The sequence below is a fragment of the Antrostomus carolinensis genome, unplaced genomic scaffold (assembly GCF_000700745.2).
Source record: "Antrostomus carolinensis isolate BGI_N321 unplaced genomic scaffold, ASM70074v2 scaffold21410, whole genome shotgun sequence".
NCBI classification, from domain to species: Eukaryota; Metazoa; Chordata; class Aves; order Caprimulgiformes; family Caprimulgidae; genus Antrostomus; species Antrostomus carolinensis.
In genome coordinates this window covers 9934-33309 of record NW_010288010.1, presented here as the reverse complement: position 1 = coordinate 33309, position 23376 = coordinate 9934, and the positions used below count along the sequence as shown (strand labels likewise).

Here is a 23376-nt window from a genome sequence, read left to right as displayed (position 1 = left end):
AAAGCTATTCTCAGAAATGCCTCTCCCAAAACACTTGTTGGTGGAGAGAAGGACCAGTATGTGGGGAGCTGTGTGGGTATTGTCAGAAACAGTCCACTAAGACTGGTAGACCTGGCTCTCAAAGGGCTTAAGCCCAGATATAGGGTCTCCAGTAGTGACTGTCTCTTGGGGACAAGGGTCAAAAGTAATGGGTCTGCATCCTCCACTGCTGGGGCTGCAGTGTATTCCCCTGCCATCTCACCCAGTTGACAACAGTGAGTGAATCTTTTTGGGTAATATCAGATGTCACATGGGTGATTTCTACCTCTGTAGGCAGATACCTGTCCCAAGTAGGGAAGAATCCTCCATGCTTTTTATATCACCATATTCTTGATTAGCTTGCTGCAGCTGGTTTGGAAAGGAATTGTACTATCATCTCATTTATGATGAGGGTTAACAGGACTATCCCTCAGTCCATGTATGGAGCAAAACTTGTATACAAACCTGCTCAGTCTGCAGTGTGAATGCTTATCTGCTCTGCCAAGGCACTTCTCTGCAGTTCTGGTATCTCACCAAATGTGAAGCTGTAGTTGTAATTGAGTGTGAGGACAGTCTTGCAGTGTCCTTGCTCTTCTCCTCTTTTACCCTGAGAGAATGTCTCATTTTGTGCTTATCTATTCCAGAAGGAGGGAGCAGCAGTGGTCTCAAAACATCATCTCACACTGGAGGGAGCGGAGTGGAAAAGAGGTCTTACACCCATGGCAGCAGCTATGTGACTTCAAGTAAGGAATGAAGACATTGCACAGTGAGGAAACAGAGAGCAAAAGCAGCATAAATGGTCTAAGGAGAGATTCAGGGCAGGGAAGTAGGATGAGGCAGAGGTAAGGAAAACAGGGTTTATGAAAGTAGAAGTGGCAAATAGTCAAAGCAAAGATATTCCTTCCCTAAAGCTGGGTGTGAGGATGGGTGAGTAAATGGCAAAGGTCCTGTTTTCCACAGGGACAACTTGATTTCAGGAGAACAACAACAAAAAAATGCCATTCCCACTGTTTTTAAGGAGTCATTAGGAAACCAAATTTCCCTTCTTTCAGGATTTCCCAATCACAATCTTTCTGACCATTTTTGTTTAAAATATAATTTTGTTTAATCTTTTTGTTGATCTTTCTGAGGATAGAATACTATTAGAGAATTTCCTAGAAAATATTGTCTTTTGTGTGTGTAGTAGTTCTTTCTGCTGAGTTAAGTAGAAAAGTTACTGAACAAAACAGGTCCTTTTAGAGGGGAAAGTCAGCAAGAAAACACTCTGTTGAGATCACAGTGCTCTTTTTGCAGTGATGGGTAAACAATATCCAGGCTGATCTTGCTGACCAGCGTGGATATGTTGCACTTTATCACAGGGCTCCCTTTTTGCTGCACTCTGATCATACTCCAGCATTAGATTTCATTCAAGAGTATGACCACTTTAGTTATGGCTGCTCAGTTTTTTCTCCAGAGCACTGGTGTGAATTAGGAAGGGAAATTATTTCCTCTGTTTAGATATAACAGCCACTAGCAACCTCCAGGCTGCCTTGGGCCTGACGCACACCTCAGTCACTTCTCCAGAAAATGGACTGACTAAGGCATGACTAAGTGACAGTGTTCTTTCCCTTATTGCATGAACTGCATCCTTCAGCACTTTGAGTTTGGCTTAACAGTCTCCCAATTTTTGTGGCCCCTGCCATATAACACTTGAGTTTACAGGTGGATCTGTATCCAAACCAAAACCCAGCACCAACCAGAGACAGATTTATTCCGGCTGAGGGGAGATGGCTCATTCATCCCCCTAGGCCAAAACCTGCTGTCATATTTATCATTGACAAGATTTGTTTTGAAACCACAAAGATAACCAATACTCCTCTCTGTGCTGAGGACAGTCAGAGTTGGACCCAAATGTGGTTCTTGCCTGTCTCTAGTTGTAAGGTACCAATGCAAGTTTGTCCAGGTCAGAAGACAGTAACATAAAGCATCCAGAGCATCCAGAGTGTACATCCAGGGCATATCTTTAATTTGCTGAGGGTGTTTTGTTTTACCTGTAGGTGGAAGTGGTAGATTGAATTCATCATCATCATCTTCTGGCTACAGACAAACCCAGTCTCCCAGCTCTACTCTCACCAAATCACCTGGCTCAACGTTTGAAAGAAAAACCTATGTCAGCCGCCATGCAACATATGAAGGTATCACAGAACATGCCATAGAAAGGAAGCAATGTGTAGTGCTCTCTGAGGTCACATTAATGCAGGATTGTCCCAAATAGGACAAGAATCCCATTGTGGTTTTGCTAGGAAATAAGCCATCAGGGACACATTTTAATGATTAAGTCCTATTTATAGTAATGCTCATTCCTAAAAGGAGTTGTGACATATTTTTGTTGAAAGACATTAGCAGCTCTTTCATGTCATCCTGAATAGCTCTTTTTTAAAATGGAGATGTTTATTGCCCACTGGGATTAGACAGTTGCCAGGAAGACATGTTTTAGAAAGCTTTTAATGATCTTGCACAAAGTATTAATGAACACCTTTCTGTTCTTTACAGGGAGCTCCAGTGCCAACTCTTCTCCTGAGTTTCCCAGAAAGGAGTTTGGTATGTTATTTTTAGAGCTGTTCCTCTGAACATTATGGCAAGGTCATGTGAGTTGGTGACTATGGTGGCTTTTTTGCACATTACTGTGTCTTGTTCTACCTAAGCTGCCTCTGTATTGGGCAGCCAGTGCATCTCCGTGACTTTGGGGGAGTTGTTTGGGATTTACATTAACAGCTGACAGCAGGGTCTCTAGCTGATACGTATGCAAATAGAGGGTGCATGCTTTGTATCTGCTACTCTCAGCTGCTTTTGTGACGATCCCCATATGGCATAGGGCATGGACAGGAGAACATGAGATGCTTCATAACATTTCCTCCCCACCTGCACCATAGCTGGGAGAACAGCTCCAAGCAAGAAAGCCCAGACCTTTAGGATTTTGAGCAATTGCTGGATATATTTTTCCAGTAACTCTTTTCTAGGCTCCAACATGTTTATATGGAAAGATGAATGGTCTATCAAGGGATATATGTACACTGAACATTGTCAACAAGTATAAGTTTTCCCTGTCCAAACTTTGAGCTGCTGATTTTACTCAGTGCAGATAGTAAAACAAGATGATCAGGCATCTTTCTGGCTTAGAGAGGAGGCCAAATGCTAAAGGTGATACTGATTCTTTAAGATACTTTATGGTCTAAAGGAGGCCTGGTAAAAACTCTAAGGGTTCAATTCCCCCAGCTGTCCCCCAAGTAAAGGTTACTGTCTGAATCTGAGCACTCTGAGCAAGATCCATGTGTTCATTTTCAGAGATGTCACAGGCAGTAAAGCCTAATATTGCTTTTCTCTCATTGCTGTTCACAGCATCTGCCTCCACGAGAGGGAGAAGCCAAAGTCGAGGTGAGTGATGCTGTTCTTTTAGAAGGCTCCTTTGTTTTCTTCAGCGTGATTCAGGGTGTGTTAAATGGACCTATTCCTTATCTGGAATCAGCCAGTTTAAATGTTGAGCAGTCAGATGAAGTATCTGAATTTACACCACTGCAGATGTGAACCACTTATCTGTAAGCAATTGCTTAAACAAGCTTGGTGTAAAAATTGACCCTAGTAAAGGTCATGGTGGCTTGGACTGTGTCAGAAAGGAGGATCTACTTGAGGACCTGGACATCTGAGGGCATAGGACATAGTCTTCCATATTCTAGGTTCACCACCATAAACTCAGTCCATCCATGCTCTATGACCCACCTCTGACATATTTACAATAATTGTATTCATATTCCTCCTACTGTGATCTATCTTACAAACCATAAGGCTGTATCCTGAAATGATCTCATGCTGGTAGTAAGGAGATGATGAGGAAATTATGGATTTGCTGCGGTCTGTTTAGCCAGCTCACTGTAAAGCTCTGCATTGTTTAAATCATTCAGCTCTTCTAGTAATTTATTAACAGTGTTGGAGAAAGAAGGATTATACTGCTCCATAAGAGTGTAATATCTGTTCCCAGTTGCTTGAAGAGGAAACTATAATGTCACTTTATCCAAGTTAATTTTAGCAGTGGATATAAATCAAAGTGTACTTTTGCACACTCCTCCTAGAGAGCGTCATAGTTTCCAATCATTCTACCTCAGATCTTCACAGTCTCCTCTAGCACACTACATACCTGATCTCCCAGCAGAACTAAGTAAATAATAAATATATGTGATGAAACAGACACCAGGGAATCAGCTCCAGCTTCTCATATTACTTCAGAAAATAATTCCAATCCATCAGTTTCTCCATATGAATGCTAAAGCTAGTGTTTCTTTTATAGTGCATGCACTGTCAGATTTCATCTTGAGGACCATGTACCACATGATCTGGCTGATCAGTTTGCTTGTGAGTAGGAAGCTTAAAGGCTTGCCCCAACCAAGTCAACAAGTTTCATTAACACTATAGTTTCTTGTGCTGGACAGTAAAAGTCAATAATAAAATCGAGTACCTGGTGAGAATGCTGGGTTAAAACTGGCTTGGTTACATTCAGTGAGCCAAAGAGAAGTCAGCAGGTTGTGAGAGCTAAATCATACAGCCCATTGTAGGGGTGACTGTGAGTTTTAGCCAAGAAGTAGTAGGGAATTTGTGTATTTAGTAAGCTTATTTTGACTCTCTAGGTTTTCATCCAGAAGGACAGTAATAAGTGGGAATATCAGTGTGATTGAGGACTGCATAATTAGGCCTTCTGTATGTCTGGCAGTAACAATGCTAGTGACTTACACAGAGGCCCTCAATGAGTGAAATACAGCTCTCTGGAATTAAAAATAGCAAAATGTGACCCCAAAACAAAAAGTCACCCAAAGCAATTTACAACCAATTCACATGGGCCATGAGTACTGCTCAGATCAAGCAGCAAGACAGCAAGATGGACCATAGACAGCAAGAAGGCAAGAATTCACTTCAGCCTAAAGATTCATTTCCAGCCCAGGGCACAAATACATCTCATTCCATATTCATGATCTGCTTTTTCTCTTCCCAGAGAGTGAAATACGAGTCCGACTGCAGAGCGCATCTCCCTCTGGCAGATGTAAGTACCGTGGCTTTTATTCCAGGAGGATCAGTTATAAGGTAGAGGATGTTGCTACTCTGGATATATCTGCATGGCTCTGGGACCCAGTCTTCATGGTGGGAGATAGCAGCATGTCATCCTTTTCTTCCTACTAAGAACGTTCATTTGTTTCCCCTTTCCAAACAAGGAAGCATGCTGTGGGTTAGGTGGTGGTCTTGCAGGGATGTAGTTGTACTTAGTCCCAGAAATGGGGCCCTGAAGCTTTGTTGTTAAGTAAGTGGCACCCCCGGAAGGCACCCCCAGAAATTACATCTTCGCAGACACAGGTAAATGCCACTGAATGGTTTATCCAGGGCAAGATGACAGATCAATGAAACAATGGCTTTTGGGTGAGTCTGGACATTTGCTTTTCCTGCCAGGGACAGAGTTGGATGATGTGAAACGTTTACTGAAAGGAAGTCGATCAGCCAGCTGCAGCCCTACTCGATCACCATCAAGTACGCTTCCGATACCGAAAAAGGCTGTGGTGGAGACAAAGATGGTTACTGAGAGCTCTCAGTCAGGTACTTGGAAGAGGATGTTAACAATGCTGGAACCATTCCAAAAATTATTTGCCATAAAAATACCCAGTTGCTAAGAACATCCGAGTAAGAATACATGGTCTCTGTCCCAGATGGTGGTGGCAGTACAGAAAAAGGGTCAGAATGCTGGAGGGCTGTCTAGATGTTGCCCTAACAAGAGCCATCTTGGGAAGCTTTCCAGTGACTTGTCTAATATCCATAAAAATGAGCCAGTTCTTGCTGCCACCAACTTTAATTCAGAGGTGCTTCTGGCAGAGACGAGAGGTCTAAGCAGATATGTCTTAGAGCCATTTGATCTCTTACCTCCAAGCAAGATGGAGATGGCACTGAAGAGAATATTTGGGTCAGTGTTTGATTTATTTGCCACACCACATGTTTCAGAGATCACTAGAACTTGATAATAATAGAAGTGGTACTTAAATTACTATAACCAGCTTTTATTATTTATAAGCCTCACCACAGTGTTTGAGGCAGTGGTATTCAGATTCACTCCACTGTCCTCCACCAGAATCTAGGAGTAAGCAATAACCTTTTTCTTGCACGTGGCTCAAATCCTGTCTAAAACTGGGAATTTTAGTCCAATACACTAGTGAACCAATGAGTACTACATGTGGGAAGCAAAAGTCATATGTCCCATGGCCCAGGATGATTTATTTACAGAATGGCGGACCAAAGTGTTTTATTCTGGTGTCAGTTTTATTCTGGTATCTGGTTTTATTCTGGCATCTACAAGCAATGAAATCTCTTCAAGGTGTTCTGTGAATGATCATGGTCTCAGGCCAATCTTTATTCCACTGGTTAAAATTCACGTAGGCGGTAATCAGCTGGCATTTGAGATCAGTTATACCATGTTAACCTGGAGTCATTGTGTTGACTCCACAAAGGTAATTGAAATTTAAAGCTGATTAAGTTGTTTGCTATGTAAACCTGCAATACGTGCTAAGCTACAAGCCTGGTCTCATTGAAAACCACTTCTGTTTGCTTGGTATTTTTACAGTGTCGGGAACATATGATACCACCATCTTGAATACTGCCCTCCCTTCGTACATGTGGTCCTCCACTCTGCCTGCTGGGTCTTCTCTTGGTGGATACCATAACAGCTCTTCCTTGGTCAATGCTATGTCTCACTCTACAGGATCAGGTATGCTCCCTGGACCACCCAGGCTTGAAGGATGTAACTCTATGCTGAAACTGAGTCAACAGCAGTGCTTTTTTTTTTTGCACAACAAGAAGAACTAAAATTATGGAAGAATCAAGATGGCAGGAGATATGGCAGGAGATATGCTTGAATTTTCTCTGGTATTCTGTAACTTGGTACTCTCTGCTTCTACACTGACTGTATTTGAAAATCCCTCTTTGTGAGGATCTATTGTCCTGACTGGCTGATCTGTCAAATTTTGATGATAGCTTTATTGCTGAGGTCAGGCTCACATTTCCTATCAAAACTAGTTTGAGAGTCTAGTTAATATTGTTATCTTGGCCCATTATAAGAATGACCGACCAGGCCTAACCCTTCAGTCCTCATATATTAAAGATGTAATCAATAAGTGTTGAGTGTGATTATACCTTGTAAGGCCCACTTCTAAATGCTAAGGATGCTGCATTTCCCAGCTGCAGAGAAATAACACACAACGTTTTCTGATAGCATACTATTAAAAGCTTTGCTTTCTCACAGTATCTCATGAGTGCAACTTGCATGATGTAGGATTTTCTCCCCTTTGTCAGTTCAGTAAAAGAGTGGTTTGGTGTCACAATTTTCAAGATTTTTCCTCTGTGCAATTATTGTGCATTTTCACTAACTGCATTTCCAAGGGACTCTGACTTTTAATTTCTGTGACTGTGCCACTGACTTTCAGGTGCTGGATTTCCAATTTCAGAGAAGTAATAACATTTCACTTCCTCTTTTTGCAGTGTTTGGTGTTCCAAATAACTTGGCTCCCAGCAATCATACTCTGAATGCAGGCCTGAGCACTTCCTCTACAGGTCAGATTTGTCTCTTCTTCCCTTCGCATTTTCATGGCGCCACGTGGGAGACACATACGATGAAGTAATACCTGTATCACTCTGTTTCTTTTCTGTTCCTCATCTCAGTGGCAGCAGCTTGTCTGCAAACCCCAGTAATTCTTTGGTTACGGTGTGTTTATTCTGAGTTGGCTCTGTGTAGCTGGTGTTAGCTCCTGACTATTTTTATCTGGGAGGCAGGGAAAACTAGAAATTTTTCAAGGAGAAAAATTTCTCTTTAGAAAGACACCTGTTAGGCCAGCCTGTTTCTTCCCTAGAACAACTCAGGCTAATGCCTTAAAAAATAAACTCATGTGTCCTAATCCACAGAGACCCACTGCTCCTCTGCCAGTTTCCTCTGTAATTTCACTTTCCTTCACCTGGCTCATGACTTCTGGCAGACTCTCTTCAGTGTCACTAAACCACTTCTCTTCCTTTCACAGTCACACATGCTATATCTACACAGCACAGTGCCATCATGCAGTGTCTCTGACTGTGCCTGCAGAGAGAGCAGGGTGTATAAGAGGAGTCTGTACACTGCACTAGTATTGTCACACTGATTCTGGCATCAAAGGAGCCACCTTCCAAGCCGAAATGTCCATACAGCCGTGAGAGAGGCTTCGCAATCTAATTTGAGATAATGTTTTAAAAAGGCTGCCATTATTGTCCTGGGCCAACGATAAGTTATACAGCAAAATGATCTAAGGAAAAATTTTGTAAGGAAGATCTTTGTACAGAAATGCTTAGGCCTGTGATGCCTCCAGCTAGCTAGTGAATTTTCTTGGGAGAAGCTGTCATTGTTATAATTGGTTTTGGTTTGTCTTTACCCAGAATACCACCTGCACTGAAGGATTCCTATAACCCCCATTGCTATGTTTTTCTTTGCAGTATTTGGAGTTCAAAACAACCTGTCTCCAAGCTCTTCAACCCTGACCCAGAATGCTACTGCAGCCTCAGCAGGTCAGCAACAATTTAAGCCTAGAGAAAGTGTGAGGGTCACCAATGTGTGCTGCCTTCTCCCACCTTTTCTGTAGTGACCAGAAAGTTCATATTGACAGAGGCTCCTTTGTTACTGTCTTCTGTAGTGTGGAGTAATGTGGTATGAGGGGATATTAAGGAACATTTCCTCTGCTTTGCATGTGCAGGAACAGCTCTCAGTGTCTGTGTAAGCACTAGAGATTTGCTTGCTGAGGAAGCCCTTGCTTGTTTGTTTTGTCCTAGGTAACCTGAATGAGAAAAGATTTTTTAAATGATTGGTGTGTGTAGGTACCTTGTTATCCTTCATCTCTTTCATTCTTAAATTTCTTCGTTGCAGCATATGGAGTGAAGAACACTTCTCAGAGCAACACCATGGCAAGTAGTGGTGTGTCTGCCTCAGCAGGTGAGTGTGTCATTCACAGTTGTTTAGGCATGGCCTGGTACAAGCATATCATGATAAAAATGAGTTAGAGATGCAGCTAGCTGAGTGACACTAACAAATACCTGGCTCCTCAGGAGCATGACTTGCCGTTAGCCAAGTCTCCCACCACTACCTTTCTGAAAAGAAAGCAAATGAGACAGAAGCTAAGAATGAGCGAATGAGCTGGTCTGGTTCAGATCTCCTCCACTTTGTGGTAATGCGTATGATTTAATTGCAGCTATTTTTGCTCAACAGGTAGGCAACTGGATAGGAGATCATGCATGTGAAATTGTGCTTCATTTGAATCCAAAACAATTTAAGGTTGCTCTTAAGCATCATTTTGCAGTACTACCAGCCTCAACCACTCAAAAATCCAGGAAATGACTTATACAGCATCAGGGGTTTGGGGTTTTTTTAATGAGAGGAGTTAACATCTTTCTACTGGTCTTTCATCCTTGAACAGTTAGGATTAATCTTTTTTGGCTTTTTTATGCAACTCCGAGAACTATAAATTAGTCTTTTAATTTTCATATCATGGAAGCCAAGTTTCTTTTGTAATCCAAGGACTCCCAAAGACGAATCTTAAAAATAGATGTAAATACCACAGAAGTTATGATAACATTTCTAATACAGGTTTATTCCAGGTTTGTGCTAGAATAGTGGAATAGTACCATTCTGGTTATCTTGATTTTCAATGTTGTTTAAATTTGTGTGCAAACTCAGGTTTGTACACCATTCCAGTCATACCTGATACTGCATAAAGGCAGAAGGGTGCCCATATCAATGTTTTTGAGCCTTGTTTGGCCTGTGCTCTACCTCAGTAAGCTAGTTCAATGCCTTGTAACCACACCTGGCTCCAAAGGATATGGAGTGCTTTGTGCTTGACAGAGCAGATCTGCTAAAGGTGCTCCTCAGCTTGAGATATGCCAGCTCTGATGCCTCTTGAATGTCTCTCTCAGACTGAGTTTCTCTTATTCTATAGTAAGTGTGTTTGAGAAACGAAGAGGTCATTGAGCAAATAATTTCTATATGTGATTGAACTCCAGATGCTCTCCATTTCTTATAGCAGTTGCTCCCCTGCTAGTGAAATACACATCTCTAAAGAAATCTAATGACACACACAGCTCTCCTCTTAGCTTCAGTGACCAGTGTGTCTCTTACTGGGTCTTTATAGCAGTGGCAACCCCAATCACAATGGGACTAACCTATTTTAATGAACAAAAGTGTTGCGGCTTGTAGTTATGACTCATTGGCCCACACTTATCTCCTCCTCATCCTTTACGAATATTCCAGGAGGAACTGTTCTGAGCTCCCAGGGAGATGACATTCTGCGCAAAGACTGCAAGTTCGTGCTGCTGGAGAAGGAGAATGCCCCAGCAAAGAAGGAGATGGAGCTTTTGATCATGACAAAGGACAGTGGCAAAGTCTTTAGTGCCTCTAGCGCTGGGCTTAATGGAGGTAACTTCTCTTTTTTGGGATGTGTGGGTATCCTGAGGGCAGAGAAATGGAAGATGGATGATCATAGGAGATGTTCAGAGTTTAGGACACTGCACCTGACTCAAACCCCTGCAAGTCAAACAAGAAGCTCTGGCTGGCAGTTAGCCTTTAAACATGACAGCTTCAATCTAGGTCTAGCTTTTGCATTTGAAGGGAACATTTCACAAAGCTCAGGAGCTTTGAAAGCGGAAACTAGATCTAGTTTAAACAGGCAGAGCTGTTGTGGCTTCCCAGTAAAAAACATACCTGTTGCCAATGAAAGAAGATAGGCCTGGTTGAACTTATGTGTAATGATTTTAATTATATTCGGTTCCTGTTAAGGATCCTTTGTAGAAGACACCTTGAAGAAAGAGAAGCAGGGATTTTCCTCTTCTTACGCTACAGATACTGGCCTAAAATCAGATGCAAATGGTAAGAGTTTGTCCCTGTGGCAGTGCAATAGAACTTTTTCCTTCTGTCTCCATTACTACCTTCCTGTTGCAAGCCCATGCTCTAAGTTTGATCGTGCATAGAAAGACTATTAAAACCTCTTTTACTGCTGTTGAAACAGGAGGACTGAAATCCGTGCCAACAAGGGACAAAGCAACTTATGCAGGTAAGTGGTGCGATTCTGACTTTCACTGGAGGTAGCACCAAAGCACAGTATACAAAAAAACAATTGTTTTTGAGTGATGGGATTGATCTCTGTGCTACATCTGAGGGACGGCACGTTCAGGTGACTACTCTGTCTGTAACAAGCGGAGCACACATCAGAGAAATTGGTAGCAGTGATTTGAATGTGGAGGAGTGGGCCATTGGGGTATTTTTTTATTACTGAGGAAAATCAGATAGCTGACAGCACAGCTGCATCCTGCTACCAGGACAGATTTACGGGGAGCAGAGGGCTCAGACAGGCTGTGCTGGCTATTGCTTTCATTTATGGCTCAAAACTGTACAAAAAACTTACCCCAGGGGATCACATTTTTCAGCTGTTATTTTAAAAGCACTGAGTGTTGTCCCTTGTTGGAATTCCCATTGGGAATGCTGTTCGCAGCTTCTAAAGGGACTAGAATTACACCCACCATGTGCAGAGTGGGCTGCAGAGATTTTACTCCATAGCCCTTGGTGTCCTTATTCTCAAGAGACTCTTGGCTCTGAAGTCAAGGAAATCTTAATTAACCAGGACACTGCCCCTTCCTTCTTCCAGAAATACGAAATGGTGATGTGGGGGGTGCAATTGGATCAGCACCATCCTGGTGTCCTTGTGGTTCCTGCTGTAGCTGGTGGAAATGGCTCCTGGGTTTGCTGCTGGCCTGGCTGCTTCTCCTTGGATTGCTTTTTGGACTCATTGCTCTGGGTAAGAAATAACTGAGGAACAAAATGTTGAATGGGATAGAAATACAAGCAGGGGATGTAAGCTGGCAGAGGCCAAGTACCAGAGATATCAAGCCAGAGAACTGAGGAGGAGCACATTCAGCTTGGTGGTGACTGCCACTAAGATATTACAAATGGACAGAAAGAATGGATAAAGAATAAAAACCTTTGATGAGGGGTTATATAGTCCTGGGTTGAGTAGGATAGGAAAACCCCTGAGATCTGAGGTCTTACTTCTTCTCAGAGACTAACAAGTTCCAAAGTTGTCATTTAAACTCCAGATATCCCTACTAAAAAAAGATATATTAATAATATTGCAAAACTCAGTGGCCATATCTATTGTGTTGCCTTGTCCCTTCTATTAGAATTAGGTATTTCAGGCTTGCATTTGTGGCAGCACGTTCCCTAGCATTTTACTTTAACCTTCCAGCGGAAGAAGTGAGAAAGCTGAAATCTCGTGTGGAGAACCTGGAAAAAATCAATGGTGGCCTTCTGACAATTAACCAAAGGGATTCAAAAATAGAGAAGGATGTTTCAAGAGTAGACTTTCTTCATGGTATTTCACCCTCCTCAACCTTCGCTTATGAAAATGAAGAGTCAGTTTGGTTGATGGTGAAGAACAGACTGAACAAGGAAATAGAACGAGGTGAGCAGATTTAATGTCTGTGATACTGCATGAGACCAGATTATTTAAAGGGGTGTAGGAAGACCTGATTGCCCAAGGGCCTAAAGACCAGGAGTTTTGGAGTGCAATGAAGTCTGTCAAAAATAGTGCCCTCACCTGTCCTCACAGACAGGCTGTGCTGGAGCTCAGGGTGCTGCCACCAACACTAGTGGTTCATCCCTCAAAGCCAGCAGAAAAGGGAGAAGAAAAGAGGTTGCAGACATGCCATCCTGTGCCAGGATGAAGCATGTTTGCTGTAGGAAGTGAGTTTTCCATTTAGAAAGAACTACACAGAAAAATGAACCCACACCTTATTTCTCATGCTACTTTTGTTAGCAAGGGGAAGATGATTCACTTCTGTTTAGCAGATGATGGAAACAGGTTAAGAACAGAGGAGCCTACATTCTCCCAGCTTCAGAAGTTTCATGGATTTGCAAAAGCAAATTTGCTGAGGAAACTCTACTTACAAAGCCATGCTGTACTTGAGAGCCTGTGCTGTCTGCAGCCTCAAAATCCAAGTAGAAGGTTCCTTGTACATGAAGCGAGTAGCTATTCTGCTGTGTAATGCACTCTAACAACCCCTTCACTTCCGTTATAGGCTACTTCCGAGGGGAGAGAGGAGAACCTGGTGAGAAAGGTACAGCCGTATAATTCTTCTCTTCCCCTGTCCTATTCCTTAGCTCTGGCAATGCTCAAGTTTGAGTTGGATGTTGCCACAAGGGGCAATTGGCAGTGAGAAAGATGAAGCTGGTTTACGCTTGAACAAAAAGAGTGTAAAGCTAGTTTGCCGCTTAAACTGTAGAGGGGCAGATCCAATGCAGAACTAATACAGGAGGCCCAGTCTTGCATTGTGCCAGTGTGAAAGGCCAGATCCTGTTTGCCACTAGTGGGATGGGTCTGATCCTGCACTATTCAAGTGTAAAATGTCCTTATTCACCCATAACTCCTTCACGTTTTATTGAAGGTGGGACAGCAACTAGAAAAACAAAATGAATGAGTAATCACTGGAAACATCTTCAGGATCTCTCCTGATTTTATTTTATTTTTTCTTTTCTCAGGTGACATGGGAATGCAAGGTCCCAGAGGTGAGTCTGTAGTTACCCGCTTTCTCAGGTAGATTGGCAGCCTGGCATAGGGGCTGAGTAGCAAATGGATTTTTGTTACTTCAGAAGTTAGGGGAGTTGATGCATTCTGTAGTTCAGAGATTGTTGTGATGGTTGGGCTTTTTTGCTCTTCTTCTGCGCAAAGATAATTTTAGAGTTCACAATAGAAGAGAAAACATCACTCTGAATCTAGAAACTTCTTCATCTGGATGAAAGTTGTTCCTGAAGCCAAGCTCTACCTGGTTTAATAAGAGAGAAGTTCAGAGGACTTTGCATGGTGTGCATGATTCAATCTATTGCATAAATACAAGAAGGCCAATGTGGTATTGCTGGAGACAGTAGAACTTGTAAACATGCCAAGAACATAAACTCCATTTTTTAGGGGGTGAGGGTTGACCAAAATGGCAGGGGAGACGTATTCCTTACTGACTGTCTGTTTTTTTCTCCCTGCAGGAGAGCGAGGACTTCCTGGTATCCCAGGTGGGCAGTAGTACAATTCTCCTTTGAGGGAGGATGTTTAGTGACATTACTGTAGGCAAGAGCTTGAGGTGGTTCTCTAAATAGTCAATATTTAGCATAGACTAAGTCACTTGATTACTATCTTGGTGCTGAGCTACAGACACAGCTCAGAGACTTGTTTTAAAGCAAGGCCTCAGCCTGACTTCCACTTAGTTGGCCTAATTTGGAGGCGTGAAGATCCCAGCCTACCTTTGAAAGAAGCTGCATGAATACTTGGCCCAACTTCCTTGTGCTCTTACATGTATTGCAGTCTTCTAAAGAGAACCCTGTTCAATAGCCACCTTCCAAGTAATATATTCTTTACCCCACCTGATTAATTGCTCCAGGCTTCAGGTTCCCCTAGTTTGCATGTTATTCTTTCATGGTACACAGACAAGGACTCTGAATATTTGTTGTGTTTTTCTTCCCAGGCACTCCTGGTCCAATTGGGCACCAAGGACCAGAAGGACCGAAAGGGCAGAAAGGCAGCATGGGTAAGCATCTTTATCGAGCCGTGAGTCTCTCACAAATGATTGACACATGGCATGGGAATACAGACACCAGGTTGGTGTGATGTGATCATTGCCTTCCCCCAGGGAGGTGGCCATGGGTCCTTTTGCCCGAGACACCATTTTTTAGAAGGCATTTGTTTCCTATAGGTGATCCTGGCATGGAAGGTCCCATGGGACAAAGAGGTCGAGAAGGGCTACCAGGGCCTCGAGGGGAGCCTGGACCACCTGGGTTTGGAGAGAAAGGAGACAGAGGTAAGAACTAGGTGTCTTGCTCTTGGATAAAGCAGAGATGGACAAAAACTAGAGTTTGGTCCCAATTTATAAAATACCTCAGTGATAGAATTTGATTTGATTATTCAAATCCAGATTTCATTTTAGACATTTCCCAGCACAGACAAATCTGGCCTAAGGGATTTTTTTGCTAAATTTACAATGGGTAAACAAGAGGGTTTTTTGTTTTGTCAGGTCTCACAGTCAGGTTTTAGTTTGGCAGAACCAGAAGCCCTTTAGTATCAAGGTTGTCTCCTTCTGTGTTGTCCAAGTCACCAAAGCTGGGTGATTTGTCTTCCTCATCCTAAAGCCCAGTGAGATGGGATTTTTGTCTTGGACAACGCATACTTATTTGGGTGTTTTGAACTGACCAGTGGGTTATTCACAACACTTGTCAGAGAAAGAACAGGAGATGGGATAATGGAAAAATTAAATCAAAATTGTATTCTGCAATATCTATTCATGCTCTTATTCTGCAGGTGCTGTTGGTGAGCCAGGTCCTCCAGGGCCACCTGGTCCCCCAGGTTCTGCTGGCCTTAAAGGTAAATAAGAAGATGGACAGAGAGAGCCTGGCAGAATGGTTAGGAGTAAATGAGCATTCTGGTCTTCCTATTTCACTTATGTTGCACTGCAGTAATCAGAAAAGTGAACCAATGGTCCTCATTTTAGATAAAATTTACTCTGGTAGGTGCACATAACCTTTAGAGCAATAAATTATTGGAGAGTTTTAGTGATAGTAGGGATTGGCAGGGAGGTTTCTCAAAACACCAGTCTGTAAGATGTGTGATGTTTCCAGCTGTTTTTTTCTCTGCTTTCAGAAATAATAAGGTAAACTCCACATCCCTAACAGGCTTCTTACAGAGTTACAGCTCTACAATCCATGCAACTGGGATAAAAATTACACTATAAAAAATAAGTCCCACCTGAAGCACAGATTCCAGCATCTCAACCAAGATGAAAGGCTTGAGTCTCTTTAATTTGCTTTAGGGAAAACCACTTCCTCTATGTCACCAAAACTGAGTTGCCTAGATTTCTATTCCTGGTTTCGAGAATGTTAGTGATGCAAATTCTTCTAGTGGCTGCGGGAATTCCAATCTGCTAATCTCCATCCACCTATTGAGTTGTGGATGCTGTTGGGCAAACCAAAAGAGATTTGTTCATTTTCTAATTGTGGTGTTACTGAAAGAAAATCTATGTTCCTTATTCACAGGTCTGATGGGTTCTCCAGGCCCACAAGGTCCTCCAGGTGAGTGCTGCATTCCTTTGCTATGGCATCTACAGACTAGAGAAAACAAAACCAGAGTGACAGCTTCTCATAGTCTTTCTTCTTCAGTGATGCCTAACGGTGAGTGAGATGGGTTAACCTCCTCATCTCATTTTTTCTGCAGGTCCTCCTGGCCTACAAGGATTTAGAGGAGAAGCAGGTCTCCCAGGTGCTAAAGGTAAGCTTCTCTTCCACTCGGCAATTGCAACAGCACTAGCTGATGTACTTTTCTAGCACTTCTCTGAGCAGCAGACTTACTTAGTTTGAGCATGTAGAATTTTGATGCTAGGAGCAAAAAAAAGCTTAAGACTGAGGAAAGGGGAGGAGGAACTAGACTTAGTCAGTGATTGTGAGTAAATATTGAGAAATACAACAGACACAGAGTTAATAGAATAGTCTAGAAAGAAAACATGGTTGAATGGATGGAGCTGTATTGAGGGAAAGGAATTTCCAATTTGAGTTTGTCTGATATCAGAGTACCTATATTTCCCCTATGGCTTTACTTGATGAATGAAATTCCTTTTCCTTCTGACTTGTTATTACTATTCTTCAATCATCCATATATCTTTCAGGTGAGAAAGGAGCCACTGGAGCCCCTGGACCCAAAGGTGTGTGGAACAATTAAGTATCTTTTGTGGATATTTTCTTTAGATTTCTTCAGATGTGGATACTATCTATGGGTATTAACCCCATCCTTCTTTGGCTTTTTCTTGTCAGAAAGCAGACTTTATTTTCTCTGGTGGAAACATTTTACAATGAAACAATCTCACAGAATCCTTTCCTTTTTTGTACCACAGGTGATCAGGGTGAGAAGGGTCCTCGTGGAATGACAGGTCAGTGGATTGTTTTCCTGGAGTAACAGCCTATCTAATATACTCATGCATTATTTGAGTTTTCAAATAACAGTTTAGCCCAGTCAATCCCAGTTAGCTTTCTGAAAAAGTATAATGATGTTATTGCTTCTAGAAGTTTTATTTTTGCATCCAAGTTTTAAACATATAGATTCCATTCTCGATTCCAGTAATCTTGGTAGCAATCTTTGTATTTAGTTTTAGGGAAATTCTCCCTCACATACCCTGCATTTGCTTCACTTGAGCTTTTCTAATGCCCAGAGACAGTCAAGAATCATGAGGCCTGAACATCCTGTCAATGCTGTTTTTCAATTGCAACACAACAAATATTGATGACAGTCATAAATTGTATCTTCACCAAGATTTGTTTGATTCATTTTCATACCATTTCGCTACAGGTGAACAAGGCTCAAGAGGAATGCCTGGACCTCCAGGAGAGCCAGGGGCTAAAGGACCTGTAGGTGGGTAACAAAAGCAGCTGTATTTGGATGCTGGGTAATATAATTTCCACCCAGAGTGTGTTTCTATGAGCACAGACAAGGAAACAACATGGGTGTGGAATCATACTGGTTGTGGTCCTAGGTCTTTTCTCTGGATAGCTAAGATTAGTCTGCATACTCAGAAAAGATGTCCTACAGCTAAGTATCAAGTGAACTTTTTCTGGATCTTTGGTAACTGCAGCCAAGGTTTCTTTCAGATGCAATACAATGAAAAGCCATCTGTCCTGGTTTTTGCTAGGATAGGGTTAATTTTCTTCTTAGTAGCTAGAAAGCACTGTGTTTTGGTTTCAGTGAGGATTGTTATGAGAACAATGTTGATAACTACAAGGGCACCATGCTTGGGTACTTTCCAAGAACAGAGGACTGGAAGGGGGGAGTGGAGAAGAAAAGTGTAGTAGTTAGTAAAACCCAGAATTGACAGTTGGATATGCCAATAAGATATTCCATAGCATATTACATCATGTTTAATGTATTAATCAGGGCTGACCAGAAAGGGGGGGATTCTCTAGGGAATCGCTCAGGCTCATTTTTCTGGGATTGCGATTTTGGTTTCGAGGTTCCTTTTCACTCCTCCGGGATCGTTGTCAGTGGGTGGTGAGCAATTGTACTCTGCGTCACTCATAGATATATAGTTGTTATCATTATTTCTCTTATTATTCTTTTTATTTTAATTTTATTTTTACTCTAATTATTAAATTGTTCTTATCTCAACCTACAAATCTCCTCACTTTTACCCCTCCAATTCTCTCCCCGATTCCCTGGGTGGGGGGGAAGGGGGCAAGGGGAGTAGGAGGCTGCCAGTGGCTGTGTCTTATTTGGCTGCCAGCTAAGTTAAACTATCACACCATCTACTGTGTTTAGGGCTGTGCTCTGCTTAGTAGGAGGACAGGGCAACTGTGGCACTATTTCAACCGTCCTTAACAATCTCTTTTCTTTGGACAGGACAAGCTGGTCGTGATGGACAGCCAGGTGAAAAAGGTAAGGGATTCCTTTGAGGTAGAACTGCAGGTACTTTATGATTTAGCAGGAGGTTGTTTTGCAAAAGGGGTGGGAGAAGATGGCAGCAGATTAATGTTCTGGTATCTTGCTGTCTCAGAAGAACTCGTAGAGTCAACTATGTAAGCATGGAACTGAGACATATAATGGAGCTGCCTGTAAACTTGTGAAAGAGTTCTCACCACAGAACTCTTCTCTTACGGATGTTCACCTCCCAGACACTGATGCTGAAAATGGCCAGTAGGCTATGAGGATACAAGAGGTAGAAAGTGCTGCTGGAAAGCTGGTGGCCAAGCTTGAATTGATTGGTAGATTTAAGTCAGCAACTTCTGGCTTGTTAATGCTGATTATATCCCTAGGTGAACCGGGTCTTACGGGAATGCCTGGAGCCCGAGGCCCTCCAGGACCGTCTGGAGATGCAGGACAGCCAGGTAAAAACATACAGAGAACAAAAATACTTTTTGCTCAGTCAGGAGCACAGATGTCTTTGTCAACAATTTCCAGTCTTAATTTGAAGTTAAGGCTGGCAGAGGATCTCTGTACTGTAAGATGGTGATGAAAGGAAAACACACAGGGAATCTAAACCCTTTACGATTTCAGGATTGTACACACTGCAAGCAGGAACATCAGCCAGCATGAGCCAGCATTCAGTTTACATACCAGTTGCTAGGCCAATTTACACCACTTGTGGGCTGTGTGCTATAATTTTAAGTAAATGTAGTCTTTTTCTCCCTGTCTATTCTTTCCCCACCTGAAATTTTTTTTATCTTAGAATTTTTGTTTTTTTCTTTCAGGTCTCACAGGACCCCAAGGACCACCAGGCAGGTTTTTCAACTGTGTTCCAATTTATCAATGACACACTTTGATATGGGTTCAAAAACCCTTTGCAATTTTCCCTCTGTGCTGCCCACAGTTTCCACAGTGATATCCCAAGGTTTCTGTATCTCCCTTGGCTCTTGAGACAGATTTTGTGGTTGGTGTGTAATTTTTGAGGAATGTAGAAACTGGAGTGTTTGAAAATTTGCCTCTCATAGTTTGCAACAAATAAGATGTTCGGTTCCCTGTGCATCACTGAAAAGTCATTCTGATCAGAAGCAGAAACAAAGGGGAGAGGATGTAGCAATAGAGGTGGAAACAGAGGATGAGGAGTACCTGGAAAAAATAGAACAAACAATACTTGCACTAACCATTTTACATTGTTCATCTATCTCATAACAGGACTTCCAGGCAACCCAGGCCGACCAGGGGCTAAGGGTGAGTTTTGTTTCTTCCCTAATACTCATTTTCTCTCTAAGCACCTCATTTTAGGGAGGATTCGCTGCTATGCTGACCAGTCCCTGAATCAACAGTGGCATCTAGTGGCTTTAGGAAGGGAAGGTTTGAGAAACAGACCAAAGCCTCCTTGAGCAAACATGGAAAGCAGGGTATCTGCTGAGGCACTCAGCATAACAGTTCTCCACTGAGAAAACCTTACCGAACCTGGTTCTGCCCTGAGCGTGAGAGTGTGATGCCTGGTGACTGCAGTGGCAGCTGTTTGCCTGCCTCGGATAAATCAAGGCCTGTTGCCTATTCAGGCAGATGTGGCGCTTGGAAAGCTGATCAGAGGGTATCTCTGGATTAGCTGAGCTCTGTTGCTTCCCCCAAGACCTTCTAGTGCTATGACTTCTCAGATGAGATCAAGGGCAAAGAGAACAGAAATGAAGTTTAATAAGACAGTGTCATTGAGCTAGTGACAAATCTTCCCCAAAAAAGTTAATCTTTTGTCTCTTTCTTTTCATAGGAGAACCTGGAGCTCCAGGAAAAGTCATAAGTGCTGGTATGTAGTGCTGTGAGAGTTCAAACACTTCTGCTTTTGGAGGATTTTCTCTGTTTGTTTTTTTTTTTTGTTGTGCCTCCTAAATTTCATCTCGAGTGTTCTTGGACTCCCTGTGTTGGGAGAATACATGTGCTACACAAGTGTGATTCCTTAAGGATAGTTTTGTTACAGGTTCGCTGGATGTGTGTATATATGTGCATGTGTGCAAGTGTATGTTTTTGTTTTTCAGAGGGTTTGTCAACTGTTGCTCTGCCAGGCCCACCAGGTCCCCCAGGTCCACCTGGCCCCACTGGACCACCAGGTGTTCCAGGTGAGGAAGCTGCTCCTCTGCTGTGGTTTTTGCAGGCAACTTGCATTGCTGTGCATCCAGTTCTTAATTTAATGTGTGATGTTTATTGTCTCTGCCAGGCCGCCCTGTCTGGAAAGCAAGATTGCTCAGGCAGTCTAGATATGCATGGTCCTCACCCTTCCCTGCAGAAAGACCAAGATCTCAGGCTCAGTTAGGGAGGCAGCAGCCTCAAGGGAGAAATGGGATACAATCACAGGGGAGCAGGACAGAAGGGAGGGCTGAGAAGCTGAAGAAACTAGGAACACTGTTGTTGTCCTTTGATCTGATGAGTACAAAGTAGTGATAGGTCAAATCCAAAGAGTAGAATCAAGCTCTTTTGCCCCTCAGGAAATCAGACTTGTGTCTACTCCCTCTCCCGGTGCTGTTACTGAAATCAGGAAGTGCTTGTTTTTCAGTCTTAGCTTTGAACTCAAGAAATCCCACGTGGTCATCTACAAGTCTTACACACAAACACACACACACAGACTCTGGCTATGAGCTTGGTCCTCAGACTCCTCTGTCTCAAGTCAGGCACTACCCTCCAGCACACCTGAGCCCTGGTTCTCATGGCTCTTCTGTGTCTCTCCCAGCTGTATAGCTGGAGCTAATCCTGGAGCTGGTTTGCTAGAGCTAGCTTCAATTTGCAGCACGGAATGTGAGAGGAAGGTTCAGCCTATTGCATTTCTATTGTGGTCAGTGACATTCTGGTTGTCTCCCCAGTCTTAAGAGGCACCAAGCACTTGATGGAAAATAAGGCCTCTTCTCCAGAGCTTCAAGTAATACATGGGACATCATTGATGAATTTGTTCCCCATAGCAATTCCATTTACTTGTGCAGACAAATACATTGTTTGATAGTCTCAGTTCTTACAAGAGACCTATTGATTCTTTCTTCCTATTGTAAAATACAACCAGGAAGATCTAATGCAATCTGTTTTTTTTTTCCTTTGAAACCAGGTCCTGTTGGACCATCTGGTCTCCCTGGACAGCAAGGTACCATCCTCCATCAGCTTTGATTCTGCTTCTTAAGAGAACTGTATTCATTAGGCTTCTTTTGTTTCTAATTTTCTCAGCCCTTGGCACAATCTCTCTCCCTTTTGTTTGCAGATTTCTTCCTTTCAGTTCATTTTGCTGCATTATTTGGCTTAATTAATCTTGTAAAGAATTTCTATTCTTTTTTTTTTTCTTTCCCGGGGTAAGAAGGGGGGTGGTAAAAGCCAGTGTGATGGCTGCAAATGGATGCTGCAAATGTCTTTTTTTTCTTACATTATTTTTTCCAGAGGCTAGTATTTCTAAAGCCCTTCTTAACTCCAGTTGCCTTTCTGTGATAGGGGACATAGCCCAGCTGGATACCTCCTGCCATTTTGAAAGGTGGAAGAACAAACTAGAGACAAATTGGGAATAATGTCACTGAGAAAGCACTACCAATTGCACCAGCATCTGTTTGGAAGGGCCTGAACAGCTAAGAACCTTTCTTAGCTGGTTTTCTGTGATCCTGTTAGGACAAATTGTGTGGTAATTTCCACATTTGCATACAGTGTCCCTCAGAGCCAGGGAGTGAGTTCGTGTTCCCAGTCCACATAAGCAAAGTCTGAACTGTTGTCAAGGAGGTGAGGAGTGGGTACAAAATGTCACCCTCACCTAAATAATTCACTTTCTGTTTGTTTGGGTTTTTTTCCCTGAAAAAGGTCCACGGGGTGAGAAGGGATCCCCGGGTGAAGCTGTGGTAGAAACTATCAGAACAGAAGTTTCATCATTAGCATCTCAAAGTAAGTGGGCCTGCCTTTCTACTGCTCTGCTTGGGGAGGTGCCAAGGGGTGCCTCAAGGCCTGCTCACAGCTAACAGCAGTTGTCCCTACATCTTTCTTCTAAAGGTGACATAGGGCAAATCTGTGTGTGTGTGTGTATGTTTGGTGGTGGGACAGTAATACCAGCTACTTTTTCTGCCCTCCTTCTCATCTGTGTGTCCCAAAGTGCTTTCAAAAGGAGGTAGATGGCACCAGGCCCATGTCACAGAGAGGAAAGCTAAGGAATGGTGACTGGGGATTAGTCCCCAGCAGCAGAGATGGTCACAGAGCTGTGAGGTTTCAGCCTGGCCTTTTAGCCGCTGTGTTCACTCAGGGCAGCTCCCTGGGTAATACGAACACAGAGTCATCCATAAGAGGAGAACCAGTTTGAAAAAGCACGTTAATCTATCCAACAGAAATCAAAATATCTCTGAATTAAAGGACAAATTCACAGGGGAGCAAATGCTATTTTAAGATGAAAACAAGTGGAGCAGAACAGAATGGTTAGCAGCATCCCAAGAAAAGTGTCTGCTTGCTCTGTGCAATACTAGATGTGTGGTGCACTTGCAGTCAGTGTTCCTAGGATCTGGGACCTCTGCAAGTGTACAGGAGAGGCAAGGCAGAGGGAGGGCATAAAATCATAAATGGTCCTTACCTGATCACCGTCTGAATGGGGTCATGTAGATCCAGACCATGCTTCACTACTGTCCTATCCCCCGTTCAGGAGTCTGGGATCTCAGCATCAGTGAACTTTGAGTTTGTCCCTCAGCTTGGAGTTGAGGATACATCTCCAATCAAGATAAGACAGTGTAGCTACTTGTTAAATAACAGCTGCATAATGTTCCCCCAAAATTTGCCCCTTGTTGAAAGGATCTTTCCTCTCTTTGAA

The 23376-nt window shown here is 42.8% G+C and overlaps 1 protein-coding gene across 1 annotated transcript in view; it reads left to right on the top strand.

Moving 5' to 3' along the window:
* Window positions 1-23376, top strand: part of COL17A1 (collagen type XVII alpha 1 chain) — a gene marked incomplete at its 3' end in the record, with an annotated part of 34013 nt that overhangs the window by 916 nt on the left and 9721 nt on the right. The window contains exons 3-36 of the mRNA XM_029084314.1: window positions 663-761; window positions 2055-2192; window positions 2551-2598; window positions 3397-3432; window positions 5039-5086; window positions 5488-5631; window positions 6647-6790; window positions 7561-7632; window positions 8539-8610; window positions 8966-9031; window positions 10343-10507; window positions 10868-10957; window positions 11097-11141; window positions 11733-11882; window positions 12330-12545; window positions 13162-13200; window positions 13622-13648; window positions 14120-14146; window positions 14596-14658; window positions 14824-14928; window positions 15426-15488; window positions 16157-16192; window positions 16335-16388; window positions 16783-16818; window positions 17008-17043; window positions 17460-17522; window positions 18504-18539; window positions 18917-18988; window positions 19352-19378; window positions 19776-19811; window positions 20338-20373; window positions 20603-20683; window positions 21658-21693; window positions 22389-22469. Coding sequence (XP_028940147.1) covers window positions 663-761; window positions 2055-2192; window positions 2551-2598; window positions 3397-3432; window positions 5039-5086; window positions 5488-5631; window positions 6647-6790; window positions 7561-7632; window positions 8539-8610; window positions 8966-9031; window positions 10343-10507; window positions 10868-10957; window positions 11097-11141; window positions 11733-11882; window positions 12330-12545; window positions 13162-13200; window positions 13622-13648; window positions 14120-14146; window positions 14596-14658; window positions 14824-14928; window positions 15426-15488; window positions 16157-16192; window positions 16335-16388; window positions 16783-16818; window positions 17008-17043; window positions 17460-17522; window positions 18504-18539; window positions 18917-18988; window positions 19352-19378; window positions 19776-19811; window positions 20338-20373; window positions 20603-20683; window positions 21658-21693; window positions 22389-22469 — 2487 coding nt within the window. The remainder of the gene's footprint in view (window positions 1-662; window positions 762-2054; window positions 2193-2550; window positions 2599-3396; window positions 3433-5038; window positions 5087-5487; window positions 5632-6646; window positions 6791-7560; window positions 7633-8538; window positions 8611-8965; window positions 9032-10342; window positions 10508-10867; window positions 10958-11096; window positions 11142-11732; window positions 11883-12329; window positions 12546-13161; window positions 13201-13621; window positions 13649-14119; window positions 14147-14595; window positions 14659-14823; window positions 14929-15425; window positions 15489-16156; window positions 16193-16334; window positions 16389-16782; window positions 16819-17007; window positions 17044-17459; window positions 17523-18503; window positions 18540-18916; window positions 18989-19351; window positions 19379-19775; window positions 19812-20337; window positions 20374-20602; window positions 20684-21657; window positions 21694-22388; window positions 22470-23376) is intronic.